This window comes from Neopelma chrysocephalum, unplaced genomic scaffold (genome assembly GCF_003984885.1).
Source record: "Neopelma chrysocephalum unplaced genomic scaffold, ASM398488v2 Primary Assembly neopelma1_96942, whole genome shotgun sequence".
Taxonomy (NCBI): Eukaryota; Metazoa; Chordata; class Aves; order Passeriformes; family Pipridae; genus Neopelma; species Neopelma chrysocephalum.
In genome coordinates, this window is record NW_020925585.1 from 1,414,929 (window position 1) to 1,433,544 (window position 18,616).

Sequence of the window (18,616 nt, forward strand, 5' to 3'; positions counted from 1 at the left end):
CAAATACTTTAAAGTTAGTAAATACGTTATGATACTTCTGCTAGCTGTAAAAATACTTATCTATGTAGTTTCCCCTACTGAATTTTAATTTTGGGCTTCCTCTTCATCAATAACCAATGTTTTTTTCTACTGAAAGTTATGTAACTCTCAGAGCAGTTCTGGTCTGCCTCTGCCCACTGCTACTTTTTCAATGACTGAGCGACAGGGTGCCTTGGATATTTTGAGAAGGTAACTTCTGTCTCCCCTTACTTTGGATGTTGTTCTCACCCCCTGTAGAACCTTATTTTTAGACCCTTGTTCTCCCTGATTTTCAAATGCTTTCCCCATTTCCCATATTCCAAACTAAATTGTCTTTTGAATTTTTGTGATATAAAATGCTTGGTGAACTTAAGGATTTACTGATAGGCTATTGACGGAGTACATTTATACTTTCACTTCTGTTGTACTTCATAGTTTAAGACCCTTTGGTGTATAGCACTGCAAGTGAGAATTCAATAACCAAACCACAGAACTCCATGAGGCAAGCTCTGTTAAGGTAGACAGCTTGCATGTTCACTTTTGATTGCACAGTGTGAATGCTTTAGTGAATGCAAGCTTTACTTTTAAAGGTGGTGTTCAGGAGTTGGGAGTTGCCTAAAATAAGGCAGATGAATTAATTTTCTTTGTGTTCTTTGTTGCTTTCCTCTTCAGTTTATTTTCAGAAGTACTTTCTGGACTTCTGCAGTCCTCCTTTGTATTATCTGTCCCTAGCTCCCTCCAATTCTTTTTCATTTTGTAGTGTTCTTTCAGGTACTTTCAGATGGTCTCTGCTAAGTAAAATTCACAGTATTTATCAGTTTTAGTTTCTCTCATATAGTACGCAATAAAGCAGAATAAAGAATGTCAGTGTACTTAATACTTAAGCTGTGATTTTTCACTGTAGTAGTGTTATCACAGCACTGGATCAGAACATTAATTTTATGTTGTTCATGAATATTTTGTTCTAAAAAATTTTGGGGAATAGCCTTGGGGAAGGTTTTTCCAGATTCTGGTTGACAAAGGAAGCTCAAGTTTTCTTGTATTAGCAACGGTAGTGTCTTAAGCGCACAGTTTAGGTGACACAATCTTAAGTGCAAGCTTCTGCGTGGAATATTACCAGTTAAAGAGTACTCAGGTAATGGAGTGTCCTTTACTCTTACAAACACATTTTTAAGTCAGCCTATATCGCCTGTGCTTTTGATACTCTCATCAATACTCTAAACTTAGTAGCTATTTCTATCATAGCTTTTTTCATTTGATACTTTTTTCCACAAAAAGATGAAATATGTAAAAAATATCTCTACTTCAGTTTCTTTCACTAATAAATCAATCATCTGCAATAGTGTTTTTTTTGGTGCTGGCTATGCCTGAACTACGTACTTAAGTGAAACATACAGTAATCAGTTTAGTTTTGCGGTTTCTTTTTATATCATATGTAATTTGTGTCACACTTGCAGGTGCTGCTGTTTATTCAAGCGGAGGAAAAGGAAAACCATTCAGCGCAACAAATGAACATGGGAAAATGCTTAGTTCTTCAACTGTTGTCTTGTGATCTTAAAAAAAACAGCAACAAAACCCAAAGCAAAAACCTCCATAGTAAACACGTTTTCCATGGACTCCGTGAGAAACAGTGTCATGCCTGTGTGCTTTGATTTGGTTCTTCTGGATTGAACTTTTGTTTCTTTAATTCATCTATTCTGAAAGCTTTAAAATATTGTCAAATAGGAGTGGTTCTTTGACCGTCAACATATGGACCAATGATATGATAGAAATGAACAATATCTTGAGCAAAACTGAACTTGAGAAGTATTTCTTCTTTTCTAGGAAGTAGCAGCTGTGTCTTAGATGAAGACAGATGTCATAAATCTCTTATTTGAGTTTGTAGCAGTGTATCAAAAGCAGTTCTCTTCAAAAATGGAGAAGAAAAATATGGATGCACAACCATATTGAAAAACAATAAAATCTTAAGATTTATTGTATGACACCTGCATTGTTTTTCTTCTTTTGTCCCAGTATTACTGCTGATATTGTAGCCAAATGGTCACTGTCTAGAGATACTGGGGAGGCTGATTCAGTTGTTGACAGTTATCTAAATGCTGGAGATACTAATGAACAGAAAGTATTTCCAGTGGCCTCTTGGTTTGAAAGTCTGCTTTTGTTATGCTTACAATGAAAATTGCAGTACAGTAGAAATTACAAGAGCATTTGTACAGAGAATACAGAAGTTTGTATAATTTAAGCTGTGCTTCTAATAATGTTAGCAAAATTGAATTACCTTCAAAAGAGATCTACAGAGCAATTATAAAAGAAGAAATAAATGTGATTCTGATTAAAGTGTAATCAGTATTAAAGCCTGTGTGTTTACTAAGGTAACTGATGATTGACATCATCTTTAATTTGAAAATATGGATGTGCCATGAAAAGTTAGAGATGTATTTGTAAATTATTTTGCTCTTTAATTTAAAAAACAAATGCAATGGAAGTGAGTTAGACTTCTCTCCATACTAGCCCATAGCACCCGAAATTTCCCACGATTGTTTTCTTGGAAGTTGCTTGTCTTGCAGTGTAAGATAGGAGATGGCAAGGATGTGTCAGGTACTTCTCTACAGTCCCATGAACTGCTTGCAATATGAGCAAACCAACAGTTCTGTAGACAAGATAGTCCATTTTGCATTTTCTTTTTCAGAAAATATATGCTTCTTTTAAAGCCGTAATGACAGAGTTATGCTTTTGTCATGTTTAGCTACCAGTTATTAAAGAAGAAATATGAAAGATGGAAGATGAAAGATTTATTGACCAAAACTCAGATTATCTCAATTTTTTTATAGTTCTTCTAGCCTTTTTTTTCTATCCACACATGTCTTTTGGCATACTTATTTATTTTTAATCTGTTTTGTGGTAGCATTTAAAATGTATATTAAAATAAATGCACACTTTTGAATTAATAATTGCATTTATAAGAATTTTAATTGTATTTTGTAATTTATTTATCCTTAAAAGCCAAAAGTGTATTTTATTGTTTGGATTGTGTGCTTATATGTATACTTTGATCTTCATCGTTATTTGTGTTCATGATCTCAAGTGTTTGTTTTAGAAAACCTGAACTTGGTCTACAAAAACACGCTGTATAACAGGTCGTAAGTTTTCCACTCCACCAGTCTGTGTTATTGATTATTACAGACTCATGAAGTTAGTTCTTTGTCTTTATTTGAGTTGAAAAGTAGGTTACTTGACCATTCTCATATGAAGACATCCTTCTTTGTAGTACTTGACCAAGTTTTTTGCTTTGTACACCTGATGAGTTTTATTCTCAGAGGTTTTTGATCTGTACAGTGTTTGTATGATCTGAACTCCATACACATAACAAAGTCAGAACAGTATGGACTTAAAATGGTCAAATATATAAAAACTGTTTATTTGCTGAAACGACTAGTATCTAGGCACTTGCTTTTCAGCAATTTTTTTAAGTGCTTGACTTAAATGCTGAAGAAGGTTTTCTTTTAGCGAAGCAGTCAGCACTGGTGTAGGTATGCCAATATGATTTGTATTTATATCCTGTTTTTTTTCCTGTCTAAACTAATGAAGTAAATGTTGGTTGGATGTCTAAAGATGAAATACATCCCTGTTTAAATGTAAGACAAAAAATAAAGATAGTTTTGTAAAATTTGCCTTTTTCCCCCCTTTCCTACAGTCCTAGATGAAATAATGATAGCTCTTATTTTAAGAATTACTGAAAAAATTTTATCTTTTAGGATGGCAAGGAATTTGAAAACATGATACTCATAATGCTACCTTGACTTGCAGTTATAGTTATGTTTTTTTAGTTAAGAGGTGTTACTGTTACATGCTTTAATAGACCTGATAATACAATAGAATGAAGAGACTTCAATGCACTCATTTGAAATCTACTCATAGATAAAGTCTATGCTGGTCTTCTTACCTGGAATAAGACCTGAAGAGGTCTAGGAAATTCATTAAAAGAAGATGTTTTGGATTAGAAGAGACCCTTAAATAACATCTAGTTCAAACACAAAGCACCACCACTGCCCTCCAGTACATGGAGGGTATGGAAATCTTTCACTAGATCAGGTAGCTCAAAGCCCTATCCCACCTGATTTTGGATGTTTCCAAGGATGGGGCATCCACAACTTCTTTAAGCAACCTGGTCCAGTGTCTCACCACCCCCATGTAAAAAATATCATCCTTACATCCAATCTAAATTTACCCTCTTTCAGTTTAATCTGTAATTTCTTGTTCTGTCACTACAGGCCTTGATAAAAATTGTCTCTCCATGTTTCTTATGTAAATATTGAAAGGCCAAAATAAGGTAGTGCTGGAATCTGCTTTTCTGCAGGCTGAACAACCCCAACTCTCTCAGCCTTTCCTCATAGGAGAGGTGTTCCCATCCTCTCATCATTTTTATTGTCTCCTCTGCACTTTCTTTGAGGCGTTCAAGTGTTGCTTGTGCTCAGGACCCCAGGGCTGGATGCACTCCAGATGGGGTCTTAGCAGAGCAGAGTGGAGGGGCAGAGAATCCTCTCCCTTTTCCTACTGGCCACACTGCCTTTGACGCAACCCAGGATACGGTTGGCTTTCTGTACACGTTGTAAGCGCACGTTGCCGATCTGATTTTTCATCCACCAGTATCTCCCAAGTCCTCCTCTGCTCTTAAGCCCTTCATCCCCCAGTCTGTAGTGATACCGGAGATTGCCCTGAGCCAGGAGCAGGATGTTGAACTTGTCTTTATTGTCCTTCAGAAAGTTTTCATGGGCCCACTCCAGAAGCCTTTCAAAGTCCTAAAGCACATATTGACTTTTGATAAAGGTGCTAAGCAAACTGAGTAGGAAAGGTGTACTCCTAGGTCTGTTGCTTGTAACTAGAGGTGATCTCATGGGTGAAGTGATGACTGGTGGCTGTCTTGGCCATAGTGATCATTAAATTGTTGCGTTTAATTGTTAAGAACTGTACAAAAGTAATGGCTACCACTGAGAACTACTACAGGAAGTTGATTGATATATTTGCTTTAATTAAGTTCTTTATGCAACCATAACTGGCTAGAAGGGATATTGAGGAACAAGGTTTTGGGAGAGCATCTCTTCTCTGAACCATCTTTCCTGCAAGCCTGGAAATAATTTTCATCCTTTATAAATGCTAAACATGACAAGGTGCTCTTTTGTCCCATTCTTGAGGTCAGGAGAAGATGAATCTGCTGACTCATTGAAACAGAAGCAGATCATGATCCTACTCTCCTCACCACCAAGCTTAGGCTGTATCCCTGCCTATCACTCAAAGTAACTGGTGGCTGTGCAAGCCTACCCAGAAGTTTAGGTGTCCAGGGAATTAGACTTAAAAGACTGACATCTTTCAAAGTTATTATTTTATAAGTAAGTGGGACATTTCTTTATCTGAGAACTATGAGGAGAGTGTGTCCTCCTGATAGAAAGTATTTCCACCTGCTGAAAGTTCAAGGCTGAGGCTGAAATCAAAGCAGAAACACTATGGCTGTATTGGGTTTGTGTGGCAAGGTTTTGGTAGTAGAGGGGCTACAGAGGTGGTTTCTGTGAGAAGCTGCCAGAAGTTTCCCACATGTCCAACAGAACCAATGCAACCATCTCCAGGACAGACCCACCACTGGCCAAGGCCAAGCCCATCAGCGTCAGCAGTAGTGCCGCTGAAATAGCAAACTTAAGAAGAGGAAGAAGTTACTGTGTGGCAGTAATTGCTACCAGAGAAGGAAGGAGTGAGAATATGTGGGACAAACAGCACTGCGGACACCAAGGTCAGTGAAGAAGGAGGTGGGGAGGTGCCCCAGGCACCAGAGAAGAGATTCTCCTGCAACCTGTGGTGCTGCCCATTGTGAGGCAGCTGTGCCCCTGCAGCTCGTGGAAGTCCATGGTGGAACAGAGATTCACCTGCAGCCGATGGAGGACCCTACACTGGAGCTGGTGGATGCCCAAAGGAGGCTTTGACCCCATGGGAAGTCCATGCTGAACCAGGGTCATGGTAGGGCTTATGGCCCAGTGGAGAGAGAAGCCCATGCTGGAGCAGGTTTGCTGGCAGGACTTGTTAGTCCACGGGGAACCCATGCTGGAGCACTTAATGAAGAACTGCAGCCTATGGAAGCATTCACATTGGGGAAGTTCAAGGAGGACTTTCTCCCATGGAAGGGACCCTATGCTGGAGCAGATAAAGAGTGTGAGGAGCTCCCCCCCTGCAGAGGAAAGAGAGGCAGAGAAAATGTGTGATGAACTGACCACAGTCCCCGTTTTCTGTGCCCCTTGGGTGGAGGAAGTAGAGAAATCAGCAGTGAAGCTGAGCCTAGGAAAGAAGGGAGAGATGGGGGGAAGGTGGTTTAAGTACATTTTGTACCACTTGTACAGACACAAAACTCGCATTACTGCAAAATTAGTTTTTGCATGGTGGGCTTCCTTTTTTTTTGTTTTTCTCTGTGGGGGTTTTTTGGTTGCTTGGTTGGTTGGTTTTGATTTTAAGCAGATTTCCTGCCATGGGTATTTCACTTGTGCTGCAATGCTGCCACTTAGAGTGAACATTTGAAAGTTCTTACTATATGTGCTTTGTAACTGAAATCATTATTTTTAAATAAAATAGGCTTGAAAAATATCACTAGGAATTGAATAAGTGCTTCAGAAAATGCTCCATTTTGTAGCTAAAATGTGTTGCTTAAAAAACCCTAAACAAATAACATGCACACAACCCCAACCCAACGGCTTATCTTGTGTTAAATATATTACACTGTTGTAAATGTTGACACACTAGGAAAGTTCAATAGGTGGCTAATTTAAGCTAATCTAACTGGTCTTCAAAAAAGACTTTACCTTTGTTTTTTAAGAACTATCCTATAAATATTTTTATGATTTAGAAATTGTTGATATTATATTGTTTTAATAATACAGTAGAACATTTTCTATACAATAAGGCATGGAAACATACTTACAGAGCACAAATGATATCTGCATATTTCTAAATGCATTTATCTAATTAAAGGAAAAGCAACTGATATTTCTGACTAGAAAAATGCACTTAAATTTTCAGTAACTGTCTTTTCATGACAGCAATATCTAATATTCTGAGCCTTCCAGTAGATTTGGAAGTTAAATGTACAAATGTGTAATGCAGGAATTAGCACAGTGCCTGTAGTTACTGTGTACTGATGATCAGCTAGGAACTGAAATACTAGTGTGCAGATGAAACTGAATTAAAAATCAACCACATCTTTCATCATGGAACTACAACTGTGCAGTTGTTGATCTGGTTTAATAAGAACGTGAAGCTCAACAGCTTATAGATCTCTTTGGGATCCTTTCCTTTCATACTCCAAAAATGTAAGATTTTGCCAATGGGATAAGAATACATTAATAAAGCTCAGGCACAGACAGGCCTGAGCCTCACTGTTTTGGTCCAATTTTTGTTTTGTTTTAGGGATTTTTTTGTTTGTTTGTTTGTTTTGTGGGGTTTTGGGTTTTTGTTTGTTTTTTTTGTTTGTTTTGTTTGTTTGTTTTGTTTTGTTTTAACTGTATGCTCAGTAAGTTTTGAATCTGTGTATTTGATATTTTTTCCCCTATATGGCAGGGTGGTGCCATATACATAAACTATTTGCTGACCTAAAAGAAAGAAAAGGGAGTTGAGGAAAAAAAGCAATTTGCAGAAACATTCTCCTATAGATGATTTTAATGATGAATTTAAAATGTGTGCCACAACTGAAAAACATGAAGCATCATGTTTCCTTTCATGTCAAGCTGGTATGACCTTCTTTGCTGGGAATAGCAGGAAATATTATTTCTACAGTAAGTATACTACACTTTCAGCCCAGTAGTTGTGGAGCAGAAAACTTAGCATGAATAAATACAGATATAAATTGTCAGGTCACATTTCAGTGAGAGTTCATGTTGGGCAGTAATAAAAATGGAAGAGCTTACAATGAAATGAAATTCATAATGTAAAGATCAAACCTACCTATGAGAGTCTTTTAAGAAAAGTTGTTGGACTAAAAAGATTACAATTTTGTTTTAATAGACAGTAACATGGTACAGCAAAACTAGGGCATTTCTGATGGATAAATGTGTTATGAATTAGGACCTGATTCAGTAGAAAAATGGCATATACTTCCATGGGGATGATCTTACTGTGCAAGAAAAACTGTCTTTCTTTTTAAACATGAATGTTGCTCCTAGATCAAAGCAAAATAAAACAAAAGCATAGTTAAATAATCAGCTGTTATAATGTTTAACTTTGGGATACTCATGCACTGAACTTTATGGTTGCTGAAATGATTTAAATTCAAACATTCCAGTTTAGCAATTTATGGACATCACTGATACTGTGGTAGGTTCTACCTTTCCTTCAGTAAGCATGCTAATGTAAGAGCAGTGTAGCAGTGAGACATCATAACCCATGAGAGAAGGTTCGGAGCTAAAAGCACAAAATCAGTTTAAATGGAAACTCAGCAGATCACTTCTAGTCAGTGTGTCATATGAAGATACAAAGTTGATTCAATAGCTGTGAAGCTTTTAATAAAGTATATTTAAACTAAGATGGCTTATCAGAATCCACAAGCAGTCTCAGCATAGACAGGTGATGGTAAGGACATTTTCAATGCCTTTTTGTGATTTTTTTCAAATGTAGTTTTTCCAAATATGCTTAATTCAAATTAAGAGTGAAGACAGATAAGATTTTGAAAGTCACTGTACAAGAACAACCATGTTGCAGCAGACTGACTGTCTACTGAGCAGAGTAGTCTGTCACTAGTAGTGTTCATCATCAGATACGTAAGAAAGAATATGAGAAAATGAAAGATTACATTAATACTTCTCCCAGTACTCATCTCTCTCAGCATTACAGAGTTCAGGAACTTTCTCAGTCACAGGCAGTATTTATCAGTTTAATAACCTCAGTGAGTTTTGGTTTTTCTTCCATTAACTTGTCTGATTGCTTGGTTTATGTCTTGAGAAAACTTTTTAAATATAATTTTTGGTCATCTAAAAAATACATCCCCTATTTTCTTTTAAACAACAATGTAAATTTAAACTGTAGTTAGAGAAAATGCTATTAACTACCATTATGCAGGTGTGTTTGTAACTAATCCTAACTTTTTTTTTGTTTTTGTCTGTCTTCAAGATGCTATTTTCCCTTAGGCTTCCGCTTCTATTTCAGTATTCATTTTAGCCTGTGTATTCATTGACACAAGGCCTTGTCCTGCCTTTACCTGCAGTGTGAAGTACCGTGCTACAGCACTAATATTTACAGAGGAAATACTGTCTTCTGAGGCTATATGTGCAAAATCTCAGTAATTACAGAGAGAATACAAGTTTTTTGCCCTCTGCCTTAAGATCATAACTTACAGTCTGTGAACTGTTTACTACAACATTAGGCATGTGAAAGCAAACTTCTGCAATCATGATAGCTGGCTTCAGTAAACCCAGTCTGCTAAAAGAGAGCAATTTGCTACTTTAAGTTTCTGTTTGTAAAACTCTATAGACCACCTAGTAATAATGTAGCTTCATAAATGTTGTATTGGCTGCTTGCTTATCATGTATTTGCCATTGACTATGTATGATCCTTCCATGGATAATGCTTGGTAACAGTCTGGCTGATGATGAGTTAAATTTGCAGACATGCAAAATAGTTGATTTAGGCCATCCCCTTTCTTGAAGGGGAAGATACACTTCAGTGCAAGCTGTCCACTCAGAAATGATGCACAAAGACAAGCATCACTGAGATCACTTAGATGATCTGCTGTTTCTCAGGCAAACCAAGTAAATAAAACAGCTCTTTCCTCCAATAACTTCTCTGGTAGAAAAGCAGATGCTTTCTGTCACATCTCCATATTTCTTATCAGGCAAAATCTGTAAAAATGTTTTTTTAACATTCTTCATTCCAAAAATGTTTATTTAAGTTTGTCTAAGGAAAGCTTTATCACCCATTTCAGACATAGGGAGTTTTTTTGAAAGTAAACTGGACTTCTATATTTTGGGTATTCTGTACTACCTAGCTCACAGGAATATTGTGAACAGCCTTGCCTGCAAATTTTTTGAGATGGTTACATGATGAGCATTGAGTGTGTTTGTATCTCTCCAACACCTGAGACTTGTGCAGTATATATAGTAACTTGAATTATGTGCCCAATAAAACTACAAAGTCCTTACCATTTTTTTGTTCCTTTTTTTTTTTTTTTCCATGGGTGATGTGTGCAAGTAAGCTTATTTCAGGAAGTGACAGGAGACTTCTCACTGGGCAGGAGGATGAAATGTACTTAATAGATGTTTTGAGTGACTTATGATGTATGATGGACATGGGCGGTGGTCCAAGACATGGTGAAGAAATCAATAACTTTTTCTGGTCTTTCTTTTCAATGAGGTGAGGCTTGCCTGGTTTAAATTGTCGGCTGGTTTTTGTTACACCTGTGCACCTGGCTGCAGCAGGTGGGTCGAGCTTCCGGTGCCCAGCAGACCCGAGGCAGCTCGGGCGGCAGCATCTACACGATGGAAGAGCTGCTCTGACGGTCGAATCCGCAGGACAAAGGTGGAGTTGAGCAAAGGAATCCTGCATTCCTGTCATCTCATTCCCCTATCCCTCCCTCCTCTTGTCTGCGTGTCAACCGGGAAGTGAGGGCGAGGGTGTGGCGAGCGGAGCCAGCGGTGGATGTGACACTGGATGCGCCACTGGATGGCAGCATTGACTATGTGTTGGACCGGGCGGCACTGCCGGAGCCGGGCTGGGCTCTGGTTCAGCCTCGCTAAACATCAGCCGGGTAAAAGATTGATTGCAATGCAAATATATTTATAACCACAAGAGATAGTCACCTTCCACCCCAATTAGCCTTTGAATTGATTTAGTGAGAAAAACATCTATTATGGAATAAAAGTCTTAGAGATTAGTGTTGCATTATTTCACTACGTTTGAAATAGCTGTAGGTAAGAGGGTCTTACAGGCATCAATAAGCTTTAATATTATAAAGTGCTTTTAGGCTACATCAGAAGCAAATTACAAGTCGAAGGTTTGTTTGCTGAGTAAAATATAACTAGAGGTACCTTGGGTATGCTGGGACTTTGTGATATTTACAAAATCTAGCTTATAAAATTTTTCTTTTCATTCTTTTATTTTTTAAAAGGGATTAGTTTACTGGTTACAAAAATGTGCTTCTTTCTGCAAGCTAACAGAAATCAATTATGTTTTGAAGTTGTCTGATTTTTTTCTATTTTCTGTTGTTTCCAAAGAGCCTGGAGTGAGAGGAATGGTGGTGGTTCTTTCTCTGGAGTATGAATCTTAGGTACACCATGATGTCTGACTAGTATTGCTAGGAAAGAATCCAGGAAAGAAGAGAGTTCTCTACTTGAAATTATTGTAATGAGCTGGTCTGGTTTAATGCTTCTAATTTAAAGACCTAATTTATATCACATTGAGTTTCAGTTACAGGTGAGAAGTGTTATTTCTTTGAGAGGCAAAATTTCCCTGACATTTTATAATATTGCACTGGTTTTGCTGCTTTGATGTAAATTAGATTCTTTTCTAAGGAATACAATGTGAACAAACAGCCTTTGAAAAAAGAACTGGAGCTGTAGCTGGATGCTTCCCAATTCAGATTCCGCACCTCCCACCCTCCCCCCTTCCCACTGTAAAATCTGTGCAAGTCTTTGCTTTCTATTTATGTATTCATTTGTGTTTATATAAAGGATGAAGCTTAATGAAGTCTGTGCAGTCACAGCAGGATAAACCACTGTGAGATCAGATGTGGCCCTGTGCTGTGTGTGAGAGCAAGACCTTTGAGCTGTGAGTGTTCTTATTCTCTGTATTGTCACTCAATCCATCTTTATTTAATACATAGCTTATATGGTTAACACCATTAAACATAAAAGATAATTTCAAAATACGCTGCCAGCTTATTACATTTTGGGAAAAATTATAACTTATTCTGTTCTTTATGACAATAGAAAATATTTTATGCAATCCAGAATGCTGGCTTTGAGGGCTCAAACCACAAAGATCACCTTCCTTCCACTCCCCACAGCATCTATTGACTGTTTTGAAGTCTAGTCTGAAATTTACCTGAATTCGTAACAAATGCCTGTATCCAGATGACAAAATATTTTTATTGATGCTGAGCAAAAACACATTCCTTGGTATGAAATTTTAAATGTATTTTAGGTATTTGTATTTATAGTTTGCTTTCTGACATTTAAACAAATAGTATGGGGACAAAGAAAAATGAAAAAATGGGAGACAAATTAGCAATGTTTGCCAAGTATGTCTTTGAATGCACAACAACGCTGAAAGGTTTAAAAATGTAGAATGTGCTATAAAAATTGGAAGAAAAAAAAAGTAAAGTGAATAATTCTACTTCCAGCTTCTTTTGTATCCCTCTTTTGGATATCTACAATGCACTGCAGCATTGATACCAGATAATACAGTGATATCCCACTTAGTCATGGTGAGGCATGCTTGACAATCTATCAAAAATCAGCTGGAAGCAAAACCTCCTGAAGGCAGCCTAGATCTGATGGGATTTGTCTTTATATGTGTGTACATAAGTGTGAGATACGTGAGATTTAAACATAAATGGCATACATGCAAAATACACTGGGATTTAAAATATAAATTGTATGTTCTGCAAAATATTTGCTCCTGAATATCTCCAATTCTGAAGAAATAAGCAGTCTGATAAAAATAGGATCCAGGCAGCCAATATTGGCATTGATTTTTAATTTACACAGAAGCTATTACAAATATATATCAGTGTCAATTAAAGCAGTTTCATTGCTTACAACATATAGGAAATCAGATTCCATAATTACATTTGCCATACGTATGGTAGCAGTGCTTCTAAGGTTCAAAGGTCACTGACAATTAGCATAAGATTTAAAATTAAATTACACTAAATATTGTTCACTATAATTACTTGAAAATTTGACAGGAGAGTATGAATGTTAAATACAAAGAATATATTCTGGCAACAAACCTCAGTTGTCTTTTTCCCTAAGGTTTTTTTTAGATGTTTAATTTTGTATTTGGTTCATAGAAAATAGTTTATGTTGTGCCTAGGTAACCAGATAGAACTTATTTACTATATAGACAAGACTTTATGCAATGTTTGTAGTAGCCTGGGAACACAACAGTGTAGATAAGATTAATAAAAAGGCAAATATAATAATCTGGCACTGGTTAAACATTTCAGTGGATAGCAACAAAAAAAGTCAGTTCAGTCATAGCTGTAGGGTTGTATTTATATTTGTTGGACTTTATGGTCTTATTTTCCTGTACAGAAGTTTTTAGTTCAATTTCTTCTCAAATCGTATTATATTTTTAGTCATTAAAATGTGTCTGTGTGTGAATTCAAAGTTTAGTGGATGCTTTTCTGAGGAAGAAAATATTAAAATGTGGAAAGCCTTTCTGCAAGGATATAATTTTAAAGCAGGTATTCTGATAGCAGAAAGTAGATGCAAAGAAGAGACAGAATTTCAATTTTCTCTGTAGATACAGTTTGAATATTTATGAAATGGTTTCAGCAATTAATGATATGAAGACAGGAGTACAACACTGAGGAACCTACCCTGATTGAGCTTTGTCTTGTGCCCTGATTGGCAATCTCAGATGTTCTAAGAGGATCTGCACAGACAGCTGAATATGGGATCTGTGCCCTTTATATAACTGTGGAAATGAAACGGAATAGACTTGGGCCTATTGTTGAAAGGCATTGCTAATCCTTCTTTAAATGAGGGCAAGCTGTCAGCTGTTCTCAGAGATGTGATGGTTCAGCCTCTCAAGGCCTGTGAAACTGTTGCTTGATGCTAATATTCTATTTAGTTTTTGTCTGGTGTCTGAGAGATTGAAAAATATTACAGTCTATAGTATTTCCCATGCATTTGTTAAAGTTACTTATGTCTAGTGAAAAATAGGGACATGGCTTGAAGTTAGTTAGCTTAAAATCAGCCTAAATAAAAAGGCAGTTTTCAGAAGAAGGAAACCTACAGCGGTTCACTTGAGTGAAAAGTTTTCAGAGTGTACATGAGACTGAAAAAAATATATCCCATGTCCAAACTTTGGAGAGAGGGAAAATGTCACATGAAAACCATTGATTCCTCAGAATGTTTTTTCCTTCTTAACAGGTGAAAGTGTTTTGACAGACATGCAATATTTTACATATGCATGTTGTTAGAGCACTTTGGTTAAAACTTAAAAACACATAGGAATTTTCCATGTTACACAACATAAGCAAACAATTCTTGAGCTGAATAAACAAGGCAACACAACATTGTCTAAGTTAGTGTACTACATATTTCTAGGGGTATGCATAAGGAAAGTATTAATGAATTCTGTAAGGAAGAATCTACACTTTATGAACACAGTCTGCAAGAGTCTGTGTGAAGACATGAGAACACAGGTCAAATAATATAATGTTTTTCATCCACATTACTATATTAATGAGAAACCGAACTATTTTTCAACTTCTGGTTAAAGATAAAATGTGCATTATTTAGGCAATAAGGTATTTTTCTATTTCCTATATAGGAAAGAAGGATTAATTTTAGAAAGTGTTGAAGTGCCATCAGTGAACTAATGTTTATAGTGTACTTAAAAAACTGAATTATTTGACATCACTGTAAAGTGTTTCTGGATAAAATTTGTGGTAAAATTAACATGTGTTAATCTTAGTGAAGACATTATTTCTACCAGAAAAGTAAATGAGTTTGAATCAAAGTTGAAGCAAACTCTCAAGAAACACCATAAAGTTGCAGATTGATGATGATATTACATATGAAGATCAGTTTGAGGTAACATCACAAATGTAGTCCAAAAATGTAAAAGATTTGTTTGCTAGACAATCAAAAGCTATGTTGACAGTAGATGGTTATTCTAAAATCACAAAGAAAGCATTGTAAACTTCTGTGTATCTGTGTATATTGATTGCTAGACAGTACATCAATTGTCAATGCAGATAATGGGACACAATATGAATGACTTCAAATGAATTGCTAAAGTATATCTCTTTTAACATTGGGTCAAGTATGTGTGCACCCTATTACAAACTGTATGGTAATCACTTTATAAAAGCAAATATCCTGGAAGATTGTCTTATTTCTTTTTCCGCTTTACAGAGAATTTAGGAAACAATACATTTTGAGTCCCCAGCCTGAGTGAGAGAACAAGTGATCAAACCATATAAGAAGAATGGACTTGAAAACAACAATACAGAGGTGCTTTGAAGATTTAAAAACCTGAGAAGATTGAATCGAGCCTGAATTTTTTAAAAATAGGATTACTGTGTGCTCCTTTAGCAGAGAAAGAAGTAAAGTTATTTTTCTCTTTAACGTTTTCGCTGACAGAGAATATCTTGGTTTAGATGATATTACTTAATCAGTGTCCTCTGTGCTGTATTTCTTGAGAAACACACAATTCTCTGTTGCTCTCTCTCCCCTCTTTCCTTTAGTATCTATTATTTTTTCTTTCATTATGATAAAGGCTTTTACTTAAAAGCTCTCTCACAGACTTTTCTTGAATGACCAGAGACAGTAGCTAATCTGAAACTAAGAGTGTCTTAAAACCACATGAAGACCTAATTTGTTTCATCTGAAAATATTGAACTATACCTCTAAATAAGAAAAGTGAATTTTTATACTGTGCTGACAGTCCTAGGAAATTTGTGATTATAGCTCGTCTTTATAAAGCCAAAAATAGCATATAGCATTTTTGTAAACTTGCATTTTTATAGTAAAAGTAGCATAAAGTCTCTTGGTTTTTCTCTGGGGAATGTTTTTTGGAACAAAGGAAAAATAAAACTCTATTTAACAACAGGTTTGATTTTACTGCCTGCCACATAAAAAGGTTTGAAGTTCTCAAAATTGTTTTACTGTTTACACTGAAATAGTGTGGAAGAATAACACTGAGGATTTAAGACCTCCCACTGTAGCCATACTTATTTTTGAGGAGAACTGGAAAACCATCTGCCTCTAACACACAATTAATATACACAAATTCAGTCCCTGTAATATTTATGCGTTTTATTTTCAGTGAAGAAATTTACAGATTCTTTGGATATTTGCTGTCTTTCGTAGCTTTATTATTTTAGAATTGAGGCTGGAGAAAATGCTTGTTTTATGGGAAGATCCTAAGCTATGAGAAGGAAAGAATAGTCAGAGAAAAACTGTGAAGCAGATATGAGATGGCTTTTTCTTTTTTCTTTTTTTTTTCTAGTGCAGGCAGGGTAGCACTGTAATGCATCCTGAAGACCTGTTGACTCCTTGTCAGCTCCTAATTTTAAACTTTTTCAGTTTATATGACTCTTTGTGGCACACATTCAAAGCTCCTGATAAATAGCTTGCCATATTTTAAAGATCTCTTAGAAAGAACTATTGAAATAAAGGTGAAAAAAATCTTTGCATTTTTCAATTTCACTTAGGTTAAGAGCAGTTACTATCTGATGTACTTTAGTGTCATTGGTGCTTTGAAACTAGCTTGTAATTGACACAGATTCGCATGATATAAGCCATTATCAGGACTGTCACATTGTTGGCATTCTCAGAAGACACAATGTTTAAGATCAATATAGTGACTAAACAAGGTTAAAATGAATTATGGGAATTTAGAGGATAAATTCCAGTAGACCACTCTTTGAGCAACCTGGTCTAGTGGGAGGTGTCCCTGCCTGTGGCAGCAGGGTTTGAAGTAGACGATCTCTTAGGTCCCCTCTAACCCTGGACTTTCTGTGGTTCTATGAAATAAGATGTCAAACTGAACAGTGTTAGGCCTTTTGAGAATAATATCACCCAAAAGCAGGAGACTTTGCAAGCAAACTGCTATATCAGAACCATTTCTGATTACTTTTTTGTGATTTGGATAAGAAAGGGACTTCTGCAGTAACAAGCTTTCCAGTACTAATTTATCCAATTGTAGGAATTCCATGGACTTAGGTCAAGCAGGGGTAGCTGAACCCCAGTTGTTCATGTTCTTGTCTTCCAGCTCTTGTGTTTTGATTTTTCATATATTTTTCGGTCATGTATAATCTGCAATGTATTAGATCTTGCTATAAAATAGATATCAGGAGATGTATCTGTTCACCTCTATGGACATAACAGATGACCTTGGGAGTTACAGCTGCTTTGTATTGCCCAAGGTCACAGATAAACATCATGGAATATAAGCAGAGCACAATATGGCAATTGTATGATGTTGTATGACATGCAGATAAACATTAGCAGTATCTTTCCCAACTATTATCTGCTACGACATGCTGTTCCATACCCATTTTATAGATAGGAAACCAAAGCTGTGAGAGATTAAATCTCTCTGTAATTCTGTGATATAGGCCACACTTTGATTATACACTGCTCGAGTCTAAAGCTTCAGCCAGCAGTTCTGCCTCCACTTAGGTCACAGGATAATTTGGGCTTTAGTGGCACTCTTATCACACATTAGCAGTTAAAATGCCATATTGGAAATGCACTGTAAAGTATGCTTCTTTGAAAGAAACACTGTGGTTTATTTCTTCCTTTCTTTATTTTTTTAAGATGGTTTTATGAAAGCCATACTACTTTAGATCCCTCATTAATTTATTAATTAATTAGTGAGAGTGTCACTGTCATTATTTGTGACTGTTTAAAAGCTGGTTAGTCATTACCTTCTTTATACTTTGAATAAGGCATAGTGAGAAAGGAGATAATATCTTTTTAATTTTGTTTTGTTTTGTTTTTAACGGGTGCTTCCAATTTGTGGAAATGTAGAATTTGTTTCCATGGTAACTTTCAGACTTCAAGGCTTGTGGGAAGAAGACTGGTAAGTGTATGATTTAGGTTATATTTGCTGAGTTTTATTGTGTTTTAAATGTGGTTAAGTTGGAACTATTTAGAATAGTGAGATCTGGAAGGTCTGACTGAAATATTTTGCGAATGTCTTTGTTATTCTGAAGAACAAATAATTCTAAAGAAAATTTGACTCTGACTAGGTTTGGTGGTCTTGTTTGATAGTTTTGATTTTGTAATTAAGTCAGCTTAATATACAATAGTTGCATTTGTGGACTGAAATGTTATTTTCATCCTGCTATTTCAGAAAAAACCCACTTTATTTTAGGAAAACTGAAATTTTTGTGAGTAGATACTGAACCTGAGGCCTAATTACATTCCTTGTATTTGTTCTTATTAGTTCTGTATATGAGGTGTTTATTTCTCTATTACTAATTCAATTGCCCAAATTACCAAAAAAACCCCCAAATATTCTTATACCATTTCCCCTCAAGGTGAAAGTAATCAAACAGAAGCTCTTGAAATCTGAAAATAGTGCTTCAGATTTGACCTACAGTCTTGTGATTTCAGTATTATCAAATACAAATGTGAACATGTTTTTGATTGAGCTTCCAACCATGGTCTATATATAATGTGAGTATGATTACTATCTTCTTAGACTTGATTTTCTTTTCTTGTAGACATTGTTAATACAAACCCACCAGTGGTCATCAAGATCATGTGTGAATATATATACACAGCTGCTCTTCAAGGCTGGCTTCAGTTAATTCGAGGAAACATCTTACATCTCTAATGTTTTAATATTAGAAAAAAGGATGAGCATTTTTTGAGAGCTGACAGGGGTCTAC

General features: G+C 36.1%; 1 protein-coding gene across 10 annotated transcripts in view; it reads left to right on the forward strand.

The window, feature by feature from the left end:
* Positions 1–3,676, forward strand: part of CSNK1G3 (casein kinase 1 gamma 3) — a 75,066-nt gene extending 71,390 nt beyond the window's left edge. For 8 of the 10 annotated variants that reach the window (XM_027670859.1, XM_027670866.1, XM_027670857.1 and 5 more), the window contains 2 exons: positions 137–228; positions 1,476–3,676. In XM_027670859.1, the coding sequence (XP_027526660.1) occupies positions 137–194 (58 nt within the window). In that variant the 3' untranslated portion in view covers positions 195–228; positions 1,476–3,676. The remainder of the gene's footprint in view (positions 1–136; positions 229–1,475) is intronic. The other 2 variants (XM_027670862.1, XM_027670864.1) reach the window with 1 other exon arrangement.
* The last annotated feature ends 14,940 nt before the right edge of the window (positions 3,677–18,616 follow it).